The 19,604-nt window shown below is 38.3% G+C and overlaps 1 protein-coding gene across 1 annotated transcript in view; it reads right to left on the bottom strand.

The window, feature by feature from the left end:
* The window catches only part of LOC131984607 (oxysterol-binding protein-related protein 10-like), an 81,733-nt gene that overhangs the window by 55,567 nt on the left and 6,562 nt on the right, over window positions 1–19,604 (bottom strand). Inside the window, 2 exon segments of the mRNA XM_059349494.1 lie at window positions 3,091–3,170; window positions 15,313–15,488. Coding sequence (XP_059205477.1) covers window positions 3,091–3,170; window positions 15,313–15,488 — 256 coding nt within the window.

The raw sequence follows: 19,604 nt of genomic DNA, 5'->3' as shown, positions 1-19,604 counted from the left end.
TCTAGGATAATCACAGCCTCATGAAACTTTATAACAACAAACTATAGACCTAGAGCATTCAGAGGATGGATGGCTTTCTCTGTTTACTGAACAGAAGTGCTTGCCATCCAATCGCTAAAACATCCAAATGTTCAAATCTCCAAAATCTTCTTATAGAAAATATTTTCTATGGTATTGCTTAAGGTCTTAGGCTCTTAATGTTGTGTTTTGCAGGGATTTTTGTACATTCTTATCAAAAGACCTACAGAAAAACACCTCACTGCCTCTGTGTATAAAATCAACTTTAATACCAAAAGTTTGCCAAAGAAAAAATAAAGTTTGGAATACTTCTCGCCTCTTTTCCACCGGATCAGGCCAATGGGGATTCACCCAACAAGACATGTAAACAGCTCCCACCACACACACAAACACCGACTAATCCTTCGAAGCCCACACTTAAACCCCCCAGAAATGCCCAAATATTAATCCATGATATTTAAAAAGACTGGTGGTGGATAAGAGGTAGAACTACTGTACACCAATCACAGTAATCTTTCAGAAATGGAGACATGAAGAGGAAGGTGAAACCAGGGACATTTAGCGACACCCCCCTCCTCAAATAGCAGGAACGTGCTGCCATATTTCCCTAAATCGCTAAGTCTTCTGTCAATGGAAGTGCTAAAAATATTCTTGAATTAGACAAGCGGGAGTAGCTACACATGACACGTGGAAGCTGAGCTCTGCAAAGAGTGCCACTCCAGGAGCCAGATGCATAAAACTCTGTTTAATTTCACAGCTAAAACTGTGTGACAGAAATGTGCATGTGCATGTCAGATTTCTAAAACCACATGTACACATGATTTTTTTATAAATCTCAATCCTTGTGGAGCTGAGTGAACCTACGCAAGCCTCATTTCCACACCCACATTAAGCCACAAATTGATATGGAAACACCCTTAAACTCAGTTTGCATATTGAAGGTTGTGATTGCTCCACCATTTATAAAGCCGGAGATATACTTGCTGTTTAACTGTGAACACAACGGGCTGCGTTGTGAACACAATTGTCCACATATTTGCCTGTGTTACTGGAGGTTTTAACTAGAGGGTACACCAGGGAAGTCAGACCGTATAGAAACACCGGATTTGCAGGTTGTAGATGGCAATCTTGGCAAAACACCAGTAGGTTACAATATTTAAAGATACTAGATAGAAACCTCTGAACTGTTTCTGTTATGTTGTTAATTCAGAGAGCATGTATACAGTATATGTAGGCTGGTACATCCAAGCCCCCAGGAGGAGTGGCGTGGCATTGATGCCGATTTGACATAGCAGAGAATTGGTAGAAATACAATTTGTGGGTGCGTCACATGATGCCGACTTTTCCAATAGACTAACATTGGTAAAGAAACATCTGCAATTTTTTTTTACCAACATCACAACCCACAAAATAACTAGCTTCACTGTCAGAATTGTATCCATTCAGTCCAATAGTACTGAATAAATGAAATGAAATATGGAAGAGCAGCAGAAGGTCCGGGTAATTTTTTTAATGCACAGAAGTCAAACTTCTAATAGACCAATTATTTGTATACACACTGGGACCACACAAAAAACTAAGGGGCAAAAAAGACTACTTTCTCACAGGACTTTTTCTTTATTTTACTGTCATAATTCTAAATATTATCACAACTTGTAACTTGGGGATAGGCAAGTATAAAAAAGGAATAACATGCATAACATGATGCAATGCATAACATGATAATGTAATGTATATGTATAAAAATTAAGACTTTTATTCATACCTTTTTGGTTTTGGCAGCTCACCACACACCAAGACATGTTTAAAACAAATTATAACTTCCTGTGATTACATTTTTCTTGTGGATTTAAGCCGACTTCTGATGCCTTTTGTCACTGATGCACTGATGTGCGTGCGCAATCATGCGTGACATCCAGCATGTTGTGAAAAATGTGAGTACTACTCTTACACTGTCAAGTAGCAAGCATATCTCCTGACTAAGAACTTCATAGAGAAAACAAGTCATTTTAGCAGGCTGGGATGATGAGAATGAAGGGAGATGAAGAAAGTCAGGAAAGAACTTTAAAACTTTAGAGGGAGCGTTAAATGAGACTCAGGGGAGATGATGCCAGTTAAATTGAAAAATGGCATGGGGGAAAAATATCTCACCTTTAGATTCATTAAAAAAGACAGTAGACTAAAAGTAGAACAGAAAAAGAAGAGAGGGCTACAACTTTTCAGGACTGTACAGAGGATTTTCACCTGCACACAGACACAAAAATGGTTGAACTCATGAACCTGACCAGAGTTTATTAAGATGGTACTTTTACAGCTGGAGAGAACAGGAATCTGAATTAAAATGTTAGAGGTGGGGGAAAATAATGGATACAGTATAATATTGCAATATTTTGCATGGCGATATTATATCGACTCATGGCCGCCAAGTATATCGATATTTAGTGGCGGCAGGCAGTCAGTATTTTCGCTGTTTTCGGAGGCCGTAGTAGGCTCACTTTTATCATATGAAACTAGAAGATCTAAGGAATCTATAGGCACCATGTGCGTCAGAGCAGTGAAGCTTAAAGTTGAGGAAAGTTTGAGCAAATGCTGCAATTGTTGTCGTCCATACATGTTTGATATCAGTTCAGTTCAGTTTGACAGAACACTTTGTTGGTCAGTCTGTGGGTTTGACTCATTGTGGAGAAATACAGACTCAAGTGAGGTGAATAGACTGAGAATTTTCTCTTATTTGACAAAACAATTCTTGATTGAATTTAATTTTGTGGACACAAAATGCAGTTAAACAGTTAAATCACAATACATTATATCGCAATACTCACCATATCACAAAATACTTAAAATCTCAATAATATCATATCGTGACTAAAGTATCGGGATAAAATTGTATCGTGGGGCCTCTGCTGATTTACACCTCTAGAAAATGTGGATGCTTTCCGCTCACTTCTTTTTCCTCAGGAACTGAAGACATGCCAAGAGCTTGGACCAGAGTCATGTTTACAACTCTGTTTCTGTTACTCTGTGTGTGTGTGTGTGTGTGTGTGTGTGTGTGTGTGTGTGTGTGTGTTTTACCTTGGCACTGCTGTCAGAATGGCGTCTGGCACACGCTTGGAGCTGACTGATCCAAAACTGCTGCTCCTTGGCGTCTGAGGCTACAGAGAGACACAGAACAAAAATACATTAATAAAATTACAAGTCTTAACTTCTTTTACACACACAGAAGACAGAATCCCCAATAAAGCCGTACAGGAGTTCACCGTCAGGTCAATGTGCAGTTATAAGAAAGCCATCTGCTTCAAAGTGTCTCCACATCCATTCAGTTTTTATTATTATTGTACTGTGGATTCCATTTCCACAGATGAACTTTTAAATTATTGCCCAAGGTTTATGCAGAGCGCTAAATGCCAGCTGGAGGAACAAGACGCCAGTTATCACAGGATCATTTTAATATTTGAGGATCTTTGTAAGATGATTATTTCATAAAGGGTCACTGTTTGAGTGTCAAAGTATTCCCAAAGTGCCTTTTCAGGAGTTCAACCCACAATTGTAGGAATAAAATTAAAAGATGAAATGCTGAAATACTGTAATTTCTGATGACACAGAAGTAATGTCCTCCATGTAATTTGGGGAGTTTTAGGAACCTTGTAGAGATTTCCAGGTAATAAATAAAAACTGGTTATTTAATTGTCTGATTCATATAATTTTACACTCAAATGTCACTATTTTCAGCCATAAAAGTGAATAAAGGACTAATGAAGTCACTGTTCCTGCACAAGTTTATTCTTGGTGCCGTTTAGGAGGAGAGCGCACATAAATAAAAAATGTACTATAAAGAAAATGTTATTAAATGGTGAAAAATCTACGCAAATTAGAAACTTTCCTTTTCACATGTAGGGCTGCAACTATTGAATATTTTCATTGTTGTTTCTTCTGGAAACTACCATATTTTATCCAATATTTTATTTTTAAGGCTATAAAATGACAAAAAAAGGAGAAAAAAGTCAAATTGGTTTTCAATTTCCCAAAAGCCCAAGTAGCATATTCGCATTTGAGAAGCTGAAGGCAAAGACTTAAAGGCATTTCTATAGAAATATGCTCACAAGGATTGCTTTAACGTATATTTACAGCATTATTTGAAACTTTGGCCATGTTTAATATGAAAGTCTGGCACTGTAACATTTTATGTATGACAGAAAATAAGGAAAAATCATGTTATGGTCCCTTTAATTTAATTTTCTAAATTGTTGCAGATTTTTGCTTGTTTGTTTAAGCTCTTGAATCAGGAGCTCAGCATGTCTTAACGCCTGATAAGGACCACGGTCTTTGTAAATAATCAAGTACTGGTAGCTGCAAATGAAAACTTATTATCTGTTGCAGCCTTCTGTAAATACTTTCAGCTCCATTATCATCAGATCATGTTCATCCGGTGTGAACCAACATAGCAAAAAGTCTTCTGACCCTAATCATGGTTTACTGAGCAGAAATGTGGTGTGATAGGAAGCAGACACACAAACCCGCACACATTTAGTATTTAGGGCACGTCCTGGGTGTGTGAGGTTTCAAATGTGGTTTCATTTCTTTTTTACAGGGCAGCATCTGAAGCCAGCAGCCCTTTTATGCACTTAAGTTGTTTTGTTGTAAGTTTAACTCAAGCTGAAGGCTTCACTTATCCTTGAAAAGGGAGAAATGGCTCCATAAGGCACAAAAAGAAAACAACGGATCGATGCACATTAAAGGAACAGTTTGTCCATTTTGGGAAACATGATTACTTGGTTTGGAGTGAAAGCACTCTCCTGTCGTTTCAGTATGAAGTCATTCATATTCATTTACAGAGTTTGGAAGTTCAGAATAGTTTTTTAAGGTTTTAATACTCATTCTCCGCAATAAAAGGTAAGGTAAGGTAAAACTTTAATGTCCCTAAGGGGCAATTAGAGTACATAGGCAAGTACAAGATACACACAAGTGCAATAGTGCACACAACACAGTTCCCAATTATCACTCACTGTTAAATGGAGTAGGATTATAAGAAGCATAACGTCCTGACATCATTGCTTGTAAAGAGCGGCAATAGCAGATTGGACAACAGAGAAACTGTACCTATTGGTGCTGCATTTAGGGAAACTAAACCTTCGTCCTGAAGAAAGCAGCTGGAACTCAGCATGCAAGGGGTTAATAAAGTCAGAAACAATGGTCCAAGCTTTCGAGATGAACCTTTCTTCAAATAGCTGCTTAAGATTTTTAAGGCAAACACCAGTTGTTTTACAGCAAAGCCTTACCATTTTTTCCAGTTTTTTTTTTGTTTTTAAGACAACATTAAAGGAAAGTAAAGACTCAATAAAAGCAGAACAAAACATTACATTAAAACTCTGCAGCTTCCTTAAAAAGAACTAGCCTGTTCTCCTGTCCAAAACGTTAATATAGGTGGTGGATGGGTCGAACAAAAGGTGGACTTTCACCCAGGAGAGCGAAGTTCGCGTCCCGTATGAAAACAAAAGTAAACCACTTTTAACTTGAGTTACGTTGTTTACGTAACTTACGTTTTTTACGTAACTTGCGGCAATCACGTGACCCTTGTAACTACCTAATGTCCAGCATTTACGTACATTTATTTTCAGTTTAAAACTGTCTTTTATAACGCCTTAACAGACGTTTTTTGCCCTAAACCTAAGGTCAGTGGTTTTACAACATAAATCCACAGAAACTGTGGACAGTACGTGTGTGCTATATTTAGAACGCAACATTGTAGCATGAGGCGCGAGCTACGATTCGTGTCTACATGCCGTAATTTGTGGTACTGACACACGACCTCTTCTGCTGTTTCTGTTGGAGAACTTGTTGAAAGAACAGACACTGGTTCACCTTTTCACATATACCGTCAATGTTTGCATCAAAACTATTGATACACAACTGCCAGCTGCACTTTCTGCTTTCTTCTCTCTGACAGCAAGTTGCTACTCACCACTGTCTACTGTTGACTACTACTCATGTCAAACCATCTCTTTAAGTGCATTTAAGTGCATCAAATGATGAGAAAAGCAGCCTAGCCATGACAGAGCAGGTTTAAAGGTGGTATTAATGAGTGTTTTTAATGGTAACTAGTGAAGCTGTGCTGTAAAGAAATCAGTGAGGACGACCTGCTGGATGTCAGCGATCTCATTTGCAGCCAAATGATTATTCAGCTGGCACACATGTGACCCTGTTACCACCTGAATGATGTCCTGAGGGCTGTGTTTCACATCTGAACCCCTTCATTTTCTCCTCTATGCTAAATTGAACATTCGGTATTCAAGAGACAGCAGCAATTCATTTGGCCGATTTGTGAGCCGCGCAGGAAGCAGCTTGATACTCTCTGCATGCTTGTGGTTTTTCCCCTTGGCACAGACACAATGCGCCCTGTTATCTAAACACAAATAGCCGGTCGAGGCAGAGACTTGCTGACTAACACAGCGAGCTGCAGCTCTTCCAGTCGAAGGAGACGCTGACTGTCCACTTGTGTTGACCTGCTGCAGGTCAGACTGGAAAATAATATCCTTCTGATCCCATTTCACTGACTAATTATGAGAGAACAATGTCTCTGATGAGTCTGATAACATGGAGTTCAAGCTGTAGGTCAGTCTCAGCAACAAAAGAAAAGAGGAACAAAAGATTTAAAGATGGCAGATGGCTGCACCTGATTTCAGATTATTATGCAAATGACTGCATCTGGTGGTTAAGTGCTAGTCTCTACTTTAACATTCTGCTTCTACTGAAATAAACAAAAAAGCAGACCTGCATTATTTGTAAAAATGTCAGCTAAAACACAAATCGGTACGCCTGAGCACAGCCTTGTTTGCTTGATTATGTAACACTCTGCCTGGAATCTAAATGTCCTTCAGTCGTACACACTGTGACAAGTTCACCGTCATTACCTCATATCTGCAAGTGTTCAAGCCTGCAAGGCCATAAAAGTCACTGACAAACAGGCCTTTTAGTCTGTTTCACTACTTGAATACTGAAGTTATAAGACATATTTTGTTTCCTCCACAGCAGATATTTCTACATATTTTTGTATCATGATCTGGTTGAATATTATTCCTGCCCCATATGATCAAAGGTACCCTCTTGTTATGTTGCGGGTCAAATTGACCCATTTCAAAGTAAAAAAAAATCTAAAAACAAATAGTTAAAAGCATTTTTTTAATAAATAATAATAATAACATTAATGTAAAATAAAAAATAACTAAAAATCTACTTAATGTAAAACCATGTTATTTTATATCTAGGTCTTTCCAATGTACATTACAATAAGTTTTAACATGCATTTTTATGGAAAATGAATGAATTATCATCAATGAACCATGATCTGTGAGAGGTAAAGAACACCATTAAATATTAATTAAAATGGTTAGTAATGGAGTTTTTAAATTACTCATGTAATATAAATATAAAAGTTTTTGGGGATTTTTTGGTTTCTGACCCTTTTGGATAATTAAACATGCCCCGAGTCAATAACTTAACAGGAGGGTTTATACAGTTGTTATTTTTTACACATTTTTAATGAGTTTGTTTTGTTAATGACTAGTGAAGTCCCCAAGCGGACAGAAAATCCACTTGAGGTCCTTTTTGGGCTGAATGGATTGTGGATTTGGATGCCCCTCAGCACTCAGAGACTTCCCGGGAACGTGTCCACAATATCCACAAGTGCGCTGAAGTCCGGACATTTGGATTCAGTCTGCGAGATCAGTGGTGAGATGGCTAATGAAGTCAACCACAGACATACATATTGTACATGACGTCCATGGCTAGTAGCTGCAGTGATTGACTTAACATGCACTTCTGCTGAGCTCACATTCTGTAGCTGTGTGTATATTTTTAGTTTTATCAGTTGCTGTCAGTCTTACCAGTGATGCATAAAGCCCAAAAACTGTTTTTAAGACATCTGAGTTTTGTGTCAATAAATACTTTAATCAACACTGTGATCAGTCAATAGAAGTGGTTTTTAGTGGTGGAATGCAATTAAGTACATTTACTCAAGTACTGTACTTAAGTACAATTTTGAGGTATTTGAGTATTTCCATTTTATGTAACTTTATACTTTTTACTCCACTACATTTAGCCGACAGCTTTAGTTACTATTCAGGTCGAGAGTTATCATTAAAAAACATAAAATTTAAAGTGATTAAACTTTTTTTTTTATTAAACCTCATAACAGTATATTACATAGTTGCATCAATAATAATAATCCAAAAATATAATTTATTATCAATCTGAGTGGGGCCATTCTGCATAACAAGCACTTTTACTTTTGATACTTTAAGTTAATTTTGATGCTGATATGCATGTACTTTTACTTCAGTAAGTTTTGAATGCAGGACTTTTACTTGCAGTGGAGTACTTTAACAGTGTGGTAAGATATGACATTTAGTCATCACAGCTGCTCAAGATATAGACACATAGATAACAGAATAAACAATATAAAAAAATAAGTCATATACATACATTCTATACACCTTATATACATACATACATACATACATTAGTTATATGGCTGCTTTTGGCATTTATTATTAGTATATATTTTTGTGTTTGTTTGTGGGATTTTTTGTATTATTACTTTTACTGAAGTAAGTTTTGAATGCAGGACGTTTACTTGTAGTGGGGAAATTTCACATTGTGGTATTAGTACTTTTACTTTAGTAAGGGATCTGAAAACTCTTTCCACAACTGGTGGTTTTGGGTAATATATCAATGTCAAGTCTGCATCTGCAGGCATCACCAAAGGCTCCTGGCAGCACATAGGAGCACCCATTTAAAATAAAAAAAACATGGTACACACTAAACCTTTACAGAGCTGCGCATGAATGTACACATCAGACCCACAAGACTGAGGATGGAAAATAGGAAATAATAATGACAATAATTACAATAATGCTTCAGGTCTGCCAAAAAACATCATTCAGATTCAAACATAGGCTGTTATTTCCACTGGGACTTTTCAGGATCATATTTTTGTTCTCCTCACTTTTCCATTATCATGTAAGCATGATTACCAATTTCATCATTATTTGTTATTTATGAGATGATATAAATACTAGAAGTTCAGCAATTTGTACAACAACTTTGGTCACTTGTTGCATATACAACCCATCAATGCTTTTGAGAAGAGACTGTAAGTTGTTAATCATTTTGGTAGATATTTTTTTATGACTTGTTGGACGACCTGGTTTGTTTGAAGCGAACTGACATATTTAATCCACTCTTGTTTAAGCTCTAGCTGTCAGACATTTGGTATCAAAGTATTTTTCTCCTGATTTTCATCCAAAGAAAAGCTTTAAACATTGGAATTGAGAGTTGTTAAGAGACTGGATAAACGAGGATTGATAGCTTCGTTAGATTCATAAGGAATTACATCACCACTGAAATGAAACTTTAAACTTCTCTGGTGAGTGTTAAAGTGTTTTTTGACATACTGATGGAAGGTATTTCAACGTATGGAGGATTCAATTTGCACTTGTCAATCACTCGCCCACCTCCGAACACCTACAAAAGGTCTCTTTAAGTGAAGAGGCAACTCTGGGAAAATGAGACGTTCACAGAAACTCCTGACAAGAGCGGCGTTTGAGATGTGCTCTCCCACTGGGAGTGGCTGCTCGCCTCTCCGGGGAGAGAAGAGTATTCACACAGAAACACCTGTGCTGAGCTTGTCTTTCTGCAAAAATGCCAAGTAACAACCTTCCCCCACTTATTCCTTGTTGTCATCACCCACAGAAATCACTCACTGTAAAGGGGCCACTTACTCTGCGAGCGATCACACGTCTAAATCCGATATTTTTCTCTGATGTGCACAAGCCTAGCTGTGATTAAAGATAATTAGTTGTCTGGATTGAGTGGAGCAGTGTGGCTATGCTAATATGCACCTGTTCGCATGGTGACGCAAGAGATACACACGCTGCTCATAGCTGAGAGCGCTGTTCTCATTCAGGGGGAATAGGATGATATTGATGAAAATCTCAAAGCTGGTTTTGTGTCACAGGAGGTGCAGACTTGGAGGTGACACGCTGACAGCTCTATTCATGTGATGAATGCATCTGGTCGGAGATGGAAACCGAGGGAACAAACAACGTAGCTGGTCTGTCTGCACATTCAAAATGAGCCACAATAGACTGTACTGGTCTCTGTGTCCTATTTAAATGTCAATACCCGTCCCAGAGAGACGGCTGAATGATCACTACTGAGTCAGAGAGAGAGAGAGAGAGACGAACCTCATCCTCAGTCAATCATAGCAACACTATCATAGTCTAATTACACCCATTTTAATTACAGCGCTGCAAAAGACGTTATTGGTTATGATAATGGTAAGTCTGAGAATTAATGCTCGGACTGGCAGTTAGATCTGATTAAAGTGCTGAGAGATATTATGAGCGGGGCACTTTAAAACGCATATTTCAAGGAAATGGACAAGCTGACGGAGACTAGAGAGGTTAGTGGAGTGGCCTGGTGATTACAGCAACCAGCCTCTTCTTATCACAATGACACAGTGACGTTTTATCCCTGTAATTATGTATAATAAAACTTTAAGAACGAAGAGAAAATTTGTCGTAATTTTTTTAGAAGGCTTTTATTCACTCGTGATGAGACTGCTGCAGCTCACGTTTGTTGTACTCCGTTAGGCTGCAACTACTGATTATTTGCAGAATAAATTAATCTGTCTATTCTTTCAATTAATTCATTACCATTTAGTGTATAAAACATCAAAATATTGTCAAGAAATTGTCAAAAAAAATGGCATTCACAAATTCACAGAGGCAAATGTGACTTCTTTAAATGTCTTGTTATGTTTTCTCAAAATACAATGATATATCACCACACAATAATTCTACTCCTTAAAGAATTGTAACTAGCACTTATTGCTGCACTCTCGCCTCTTATCACAATATACCTTGATTGTTTCCCTTTTCTGTAAGTCGCTTTGGATAAAAGCGTCTGCTAAATGACCAAATGTAAATGTAAATATCACAAGGAAAAGAAAGGAACCCTGCCAACAGGTCTTTAACTGCTGTTATAGACTTGATAGAAAAGTGTATTTATTGATTTTTTTGCATTAGAAGTAAGAAAATGGTACAAATCTATTCCAGTAAAAGTATTAAGTGGATCATTATTCAGAGAAAATGTGGGTGGATGTGTGAAGTTTGACATTTTGGAAAATCCGCTAACTAGCTGCAACAGGCAGCTCTATAGCTCGCTCTGTCAGTTGGTTGGTCCACAATAATTTTGCCACCTTTTGGCAGCCACAGTCTTCACCCTCAGAGGCTGAAAAGAGGCACGGAGGTAAAACATGCGAGTGAGAAGGTGTGTGCTTGTTTTTTTAATGCCAGTTGGCTAAAAGCGGCTTGGCAGTGAGAGTGGACCATCACATTAAAGTACATTACTTCCAAATATATTCTTGTAAAGTCTGTGATCATGAGCCAAAGGACAGCTGATTAACTGTCCGCATCGAACTCTCAACAAACTTTAAAATCACATCAAAATCCAAACCAATAGTTGGAAATGGCCAACATATTTAGTCAGATATGTAGTGAGGAATGTTCTGAGTTGGTTTATAATGCTCAATCATAATGACAGGTTTCTGCATCAAAATACTGCCATTTTTTATTTTATTTTAATGATGCACAAAGGAGATTGTGTCATGCATCCTAATCAGCCAGTTTGAAAGCTGAACACAAGTTGACCCTTTCATTAACCAACTGTCTCATTGTGACATCGTTTGATAAACAGCTTAATTTGCCATCTGTGCATTCAGACATGATTAAATTCCCACTGCTCTTCACCTTTGCTCAGCAGCAAAACACGAGGCCTGACAGTCTCCCGATATCCGATAATGAAATACTCCCTTTATATTACTCCGCTTTAGCTAATTACAATTTGGATTATAGCCAGAGAAAAACTCTCAGGATACTTTACAGCTGTGCAGGATGTCACATATAAGTCCCCCAGTAGATCAAATGAGATATTCTTGCATTTATTAAGAGACATTACTGAGTTGTAACTAATTATGAGTCTGTTGTTGCACAGAAAGACACCAAAGAGGAAGCCAGAGGTCCTTTGACAACAATAAAAAAGAAGTAATATAAATGTAAATGTTATTTTCCTAATTTTTATAAACGTATGTTTAGCAAATAATACATCATATTTAAATTTGATATTCATATTGTACAACAAAAACACATAGGTTGCTGCTGCACATAATGCATTCACCTCATTCAAACAGCAACAAACCTTTTTGAATATTTTAATTTTTTTATATTGAAAACATGAATTGAATACAGACAAATCATTCAAGTCTTCATGTCTCAAGTCAAGTCCAGTGAGAAGTCTTTAACTTCTAACTCCAGGTCAAGTCTTTAGTTAATTCAAGTCACAATTATGGGATTTTTCAGATGGACGCTGATACTGACTATAGAGGGGAGAAATTAATTGATAAACCGATATGGTGGCCAACATAGTAATTATTTGAACTGGAATGAAAAAAGATCTTTTTATGTGGATTGTGCACCGATTTCTTTCACCTCTCTGCAATAACTAAATAAACATCATTAGTGTTTAGTTTCAGTCAATTGCTAACTATTTAAAAAAAATAACTAATAAGCTAACACCATTTCTAAATCACTCTTTGAGTAATGTCACATATTAGACAGCATACACACTGATACCAATAGGTCTTTGATAGGCCAATAACGGCCATTCGGCCAATAATATCAGTCAACTGATATATCTGTCAGCTCTATTCCACTTCTCTGCAGTGGAGTTGGAGACTGTTTTCAGCCCTGAGGAGAATCTGCAGTCTTCCTCACCAGCTGCATTCAGCCCCAAAAAACTGAGTCAAAAACTGGAGCAAAAAAAACTTTTCCTAAAGTTTAAAAGTTGTGAGTGTAGGTTATAACTAATATAACATTTTGATCAGCTCAGAGCCCCTCCTGCCTTGTTTCTGCTGGTTGGACAGTCAGATAACACAGTTTGGTCTTTCAGTAGCTTCTTAGTTAATGAATCACTGAAACTCCCTCACTTCAAGGCTGCTACACATTCTGTGTATCCAGTATCACCAGTTAGCAACAACAAGGAACTTCATTCAAAGCCTTCTGGAGAAAAAAAAGGTATCGACATGAGAATAAAGGCATCATTTAAAGCTTTAGACACAGACCATCAGCGAGATTATACACAGCTTACAAATACTGGAAAATGACTCCCAACTGAACCTTGAAGTTACTTTTTTTCCCACTCTCAGGCTTTCAGGGATTCCCATGATAACCAATACCAGATCTGAAGGCTAATCTCAAATCACAGACGGCGGAGGGCGTACATGAGACTCTTTGTGTTCCTGCTGTTTACTGAAATTGAGATTTTTTGAGTGCAAGAGCTGATAAACTAATTATTTACAGAGAAAAATATTTAAAAAGGTGTTTTTGTAGTTGGCGCCAGCCAAACTTCAAAACAGGCCTCATGTTTGTTTAGCTGAGCTGAATCAAACATTGCTTTTCTCGCTTTATGGCTTTCTGAGATAAATCTCGAATCTCAATGAGGCATTGGAAGTAAAACACATCAGCTCAACTTGTTCTCCGTTGGATCATTGTTTCCTCTTAGCTCAATACACACAGATCACTGAGTTATTCAGGGAATATAGGCCAAGTTATTCTGAAATCCTCCCCCTCGAGAGTGTAAGGGGACATTCCAGCGGCTCAAGTGGAGCAACAGTAAAAAGGAGTTTCTCTCGCTTCGGTAGATACAGGTCACTGAAAGCAAAGGCCGTCAACACAGTGACCGGCTACAGGCTCTTTGTCTGGCACTGGGTCTTAAAGTGATATCTCCCTTTGGTGTGGAGGCAGCTTCATGTAGGACACCACAACATGATCATAGTTTTGGTTTTAAAGTCATCATTCAAATCACTTTCTAATTCAAACTTTTTTTTCTCAGCACTGACGATTGACTTTCTTAGACATTAGAGTCATGATACGTAATAATAAGCAGATCATTGATTTTGTGTCCTGAAATTGTGTCATTCACATTTAAAGTATTGTGATAGTGATTTAAAATGATAGACTACATGGCTACAAGTGTGATATGACTTCAATATTTATTTGGGTAATATACCACACTAAGGCAAAATCTGCAATTTTTTGTCAACCACCAATCCTACTTTGGTTTTAATAATTAAACATGCTTTTTTTGATCTACACCCCAAGTAGGAACTATTTACTTTCCAGCTTAGTTCCTACATGAAACTGCTCACAACAAGTGTGGATTATCTTTATATAAATAAGTACTTGTTGTTGATTATTTTCTTCTTTTTTTGAACACCACAAGAGAGCACCATCTAGTTTTATTAGAGAGAAGGCAGATTCAAATTAATAAGGGGAACTAAAGGTAAAAAATATGGGGAAACAAGCTGTGAACACAAAATCGCTAACAAGTTTGCTGCATCAGCTTTACATGTCAAACAGTTGCATTTTTACACATCCAGCAGACACAAAGCAACATTATTATTCATTCAGAGTTGTGATTTTGACACCTGAACACACAAGTCCAATAATAACTCTCTGTCTGTTGTATATTTTAGCCTGTACCGAAGGGAAATATCCACCTCTTTAGCTGATCAATGCTTCACAATGTTTACCAGCCAGTGGCTAACTGTGTCTGCCTACTATTGTTAAGTGCTGGGTAGAGTGAAATGGTGCAGCTTTTTCATTGAAAATTTGAAAATGTTGCATTAAAGAAAATGCGAATTAGGGACATTTCCATCAACTTTTTTGATTGTTTTTTTCAAAAAAGACAAAAATCCACTTAAGCGAGCTTAAAGAATACTTTTATGCGCGTTTTCAATTGGTTTATCGAATTTTGGTGTTTTCATCGAGCTTTTCTCATGCAAAAAAAAAAATGCGCAGATAAATTAATTGATGGAAAAACAACTTATGAGAGCAGTGAGATTGAATCAAACAATAAAGTTGAACGTCATGAAACCAAAACAATGAGCAAAAGGACACCAAAGTCCTCCATAGAGGTGACGGAAACTGCAGAGTCAGTATTAATCCTTTGTGAGATCCATTGTTCAAATAGAAAACATTGATTGAAGCAGTTTCAAGACTTAAACGATGCAGCTTTAATTCTACAAAGTGCTTTCTATAAGCCTGTGCATTCATAAATACCGTACGGGAAAAGTTCATTCATACCCCCCCCCCAGTATGTGACTCCAACATAAAACACACTCCACTGTGGTTGCACTTTGCCATATATGGGCAGCCTGAGGCCAGCATGAGGTCATACCTCTGAGTTTGTACAGCTCTCCATTGACAGAGTTTACGACAAACATATGCGGAGCCTCGTCGCTCGGGATTACCGAGGCACCGATCAGGGGCAGCGAGCCCCGGGGCTTCTGGCACTTCCCCTGCTCGTTGACGAAGTACTGCAGCTGTCCCAACTCCGGGTCCAACACAAAGTACCTGCATGGGAGAAAAACAAAGACAGAGTTAAGAGAGTAAATGGGCCAGAGAGAAAGAAGAGGGAAGCACCGTTAATGTGATCATCATTTTGTTTTATGCTCTCATTATCGCAGCTTGTTTACGGGCAAAACTTTTTTATCTTTCAGGATGTGTGAGGCTAAGAAAGCGAGGAGGAGGAGGGCGATGAATGAGGCAAAAGAGAGCTGCCGTAAAACACACAGCACCCTTAAATTTCCCAGCTCCCATGCAACAACGCCTGCAGGATGTTATTTACCACAGCTCTCTTCATGCAAGATGCGTTAGAAATCCCCCTTTGTGCACATTAAAGCCCGCGTTCACCAACATGAAGCCCAGCAGCTCAATTCCAAATTACTCAAGGTAGCGATTAGTGCGGTCATCTCGAGCTGAAGCCACAGCTCGAGGCGTGGAAATTAAGCCCCACATTTCCTCCTTTGTGATTAATGAATCACATTCAATCACCACGTAATTGAATCTCTGCCTCACTCATCTGCAGCAGGAAAGATTCAGAGGCAGACAGACACATGAGAGAGGGAGACATTTCATTTCCTGCGGCCAGAAAGGATTGTGTATGACATTCAAGAAACCAGCCTGTCTGCTCTGCTTTGTTTTCTGGTTCTGCAGTTCAACACGGGCCAGAGTGGCACTGGGTGGCTTTGGCTGACCTTTCCATGTTTGTGTACAGTGGCCAGAGGTAATAGCAGTTGTCTTTGTCCTGTTCTGCTCCGTGTATCATCCTCTTTTCCGTGATAATCCCCCTGTTCACAATCGATGCTCCCTTTCCATCCGCGATTACAGGAGCTGCAGTATTGATCAGGCCTTTACTAAGAAGCATTGCTCTCTGCAGACACAGCTGTTGCTTCTTCCTGCTGCCACGTCAGGGTTGTGATGATTGAAGATACGACCTGTCCGCCCCAGCATCCCACAGGTGTTGATTTTTAATAGGTGTCTCACAGATTTCAAAGAGCAGCTACAGTTCACTTCAATTTTCCCCCGTGCTGTACTTTCACACACTGACAAGACTTGTTTTTGTACTGTATGGCTAAACATTAGAGGCTACTTTCAATATCAGTTATTTGTTTCTCAAGCCATTGTTGAAATGTTTTTAAAAAATGGTGAAAAAACATAATCACACTCATCAAATTGCTTGTTTTGTCAGACTGTCCATCCAATTTCGTAACATTTGTGCTGCAAATCTACACAAATGTTTGGATTTTAAACAATTAACAAAAATATAGTTGCAGATTAATATTCGATCGGCGAATAATATGAAACATATCTTGGGTATGGGTCCAATCAATCCATTGCTGGACAGACAGGATTAGAACTCATTATTACATTCATTATCATTTAATCTGATTATTTCTTTATTGATTGATCCGTATTAAAAATGTGAGGGATAATCCCAGATGAGGGGTCCAATATCAGGACTTAATGGATGACAGGAAGGCCAGAACCGTCCAAAGTGCAGTGGAGTCCATTAATTCCCAATTATGACACCTCAAAGGGAATGATCCCGCTTATACAATGGTCACTTGCCAAAGAACAACAATCAAGGCCATTCATTCATATTTTCCTGCCTTTTGCAATCAAAATCTTTAGTTTTTCACAAGCCAGAACTCGTCCCTGAAAGCATTTTGACTGTTATAACTGGGTTATCAAACAAACATGTCTCCCAAGCATAGTTTTACAGTTGGCTATCCCTAATCTGTATACAATAAAAAATGGGTGCCCAATTTTTTCTAAATAAATGCCAATGGCAACCTGATAACAGTTTTGCTCCACCCCTGTTATGCCTGATTAAAATCAACATGTTACTTTTGTCACTGTGAGCATGTTAGCATGCTGATGTTAGCATTTAGCTCAAAGCACCATTCTGTCCAACTGCAGCCTGATAGAGCTGCTAGCATGACAATAGGCTGTCAAAATTGTTTTTGATTATTTATTTAGTCTGTAAAATGTTAGAGAACAAGAAAGTGCACACGCTTCCAGAGCCCATGGTGCCGTCTTAAAATTACTGTTTTGTCCAACCAACATTGCAAAACAGAGGCACATTAAACTTGTTATTTAAAACTGAGAAAAGCAGCAACTTTAGAAGCTGGAGACAGTAAATAATCTGGGCTCTTATCAAGCAATATTATAAACATCTTCTAATTGATTAATCAGCTAACCATTTCACCACTAAACATATCTAACATTTGATATTTTAGAGTAAATATCACATTATGAATGGCTTCAGGCTTCAGTTATGTGTGTTACTGCATCCTTCACATCGAACATTCTCCCATGAACCCTTTAGATCTTCCCAGAGAGGATGCAGTGAATACTGCTCTCTGAAAATTGATCCTCACTCGCGGTCTTGCCCCCTTCCGTCAGGAGAGCTGGTGATTTATGTCGACCACAGCCAACCAGGGAACGATCTGCCTGAGTCAGTTTTTATCCTGCCGTCTCTTTTTCTCTCACACACACACATACTGTTACTGTATATGAAGTCTTATCCTGTGTTCAGTCAGCAGAGCGGAGGCTTTTACCGTTGACCCCTCCAGGCAAGTCCTGCCTTTGCAGCTAAACCACAATGCAGACCTTTAACATGATGGATGGCGCTGGATAACAAACCCTGGGCTTTACATTCAGCCTCTCGTGTCAAAGCAGTGCTGATAATGTCCAACCTGCAGTGAACTTTTCACCTTCGGGGCCTGTGGCTGCAGCAGACTGGGCTAACAGAACGATAATGATAGGACACTGGTGGAGCATTTGCAGCAGTGTTACTGCACTACCCTTCAGTTCAATTAGGATCAAAATATATCTATCTGTATGAAAAATTTGCTTTTTTTCCCCAGACATGGAAAACACTACATTTACCTTAGGTTACTTTTCAGATTTTTAATCAAAAGCTATCCCCAGTTGCTCTGAAATGTAATCACTCACCCACTCAATAGTAGACATCTGTAACAACAAAGAGCTTTTCAATACTGATCCTTTTTTCCTTTTTTTTTTGCTTAAATCATTCAAAAAAATTGCCACCATAACAATAACAACAGTGTTAAAAGAGCTTAGTCACACACATTTATCCACATCAACTGAAACGCTGCCATTTCCTGATGCAGGAAATAGCTTGTCAGCAGAATTTGCTGAGCGTTTTTTAAGAATTAACTGCCAAAAGAGCAAAGCAACGTCAGACCAGGAGGAAGGCACTAAATCACCCTTGTTATTGGCAGGAAATGTGAGTTAGAAGATGTGTAGTGTTGCGGGGTCAAAGGGGTTATGTAAAGCCAACATTTTACTGTCACATACCATGACTGGAGATCGTTCTTAAAGCTGCATCAAATTATTTTTAACCATAAGGAGGCAGAAAAACTCCAAAACTAGAAAAAACTAGACTCTTTCATTTGGGCTCTCTGCCATGTCAAATTAAGCATACAGCATACTGTCTATTTCTAAGTGCCATAGCATTGTTCCGACGCCCCAATTGTCCAAAAATCTCCCATTGGACCAAAATCCCATAAGTTCAACAGCATTGTTCCGAGTCCCATACTGGGAGTTGTTGTTTTTTTAACATTAAACAGAAAAATCTTTCCCTAACCTTTACCAAGTGTTTTTTGTTCCTTAATATAACCATGTCGTAACACCATAAACTAGGTCTTCTGAGTTGGCGTTTTTCAGTGGCTCAGTGACTTCACACAGATTTGATTCAAAGTTAACCACTAAAATAACACAAATGCAGGTTTCAAGTCTCACCTTTGATCAAAATATTACAAGAAAAGGAGCTTGACCTTGAAACAACCTAACAAAGCAATCTTTACTTAACTCTGTTGCTCTGGAGTTTTCAACCGTTTCACATGGTCCTCAGCAGCAGACTGAGTTTGGCTCAGAGGGACCTCGTTGTCCTTGTTGACTTGCATCTGCTGTCCTAGTGCAACTGAGCAACTGTATGCTCGAAAGCTCAAAAGAAATGAATAAATGAATCTTGAGTTGAGATGGTTTTCTTTACTCCTGAAAAAGATTTTTTCAGCTACCAGCAAACCAACCAACTGCAGTCAGACAATCAAGACAAATTCAAGCCACCTCAAGAAAAAATCTAAATAAGTGCAGCAAAAG

This window comes from Centropristis striata, chromosome 14 (genome assembly GCF_030273125.1).
Source record: "Centropristis striata isolate RG_2023a ecotype Rhode Island chromosome 14, C.striata_1.0, whole genome shotgun sequence".
NCBI lineage: Eukaryota > Metazoa > Chordata > Actinopteri > Perciformes > Serranidae > Centropristis > Centropristis striata.
Note: the sequence above shows the minus strand (reverse complement) of the source record. Positions and strands in the feature narration are given on the sequence as shown.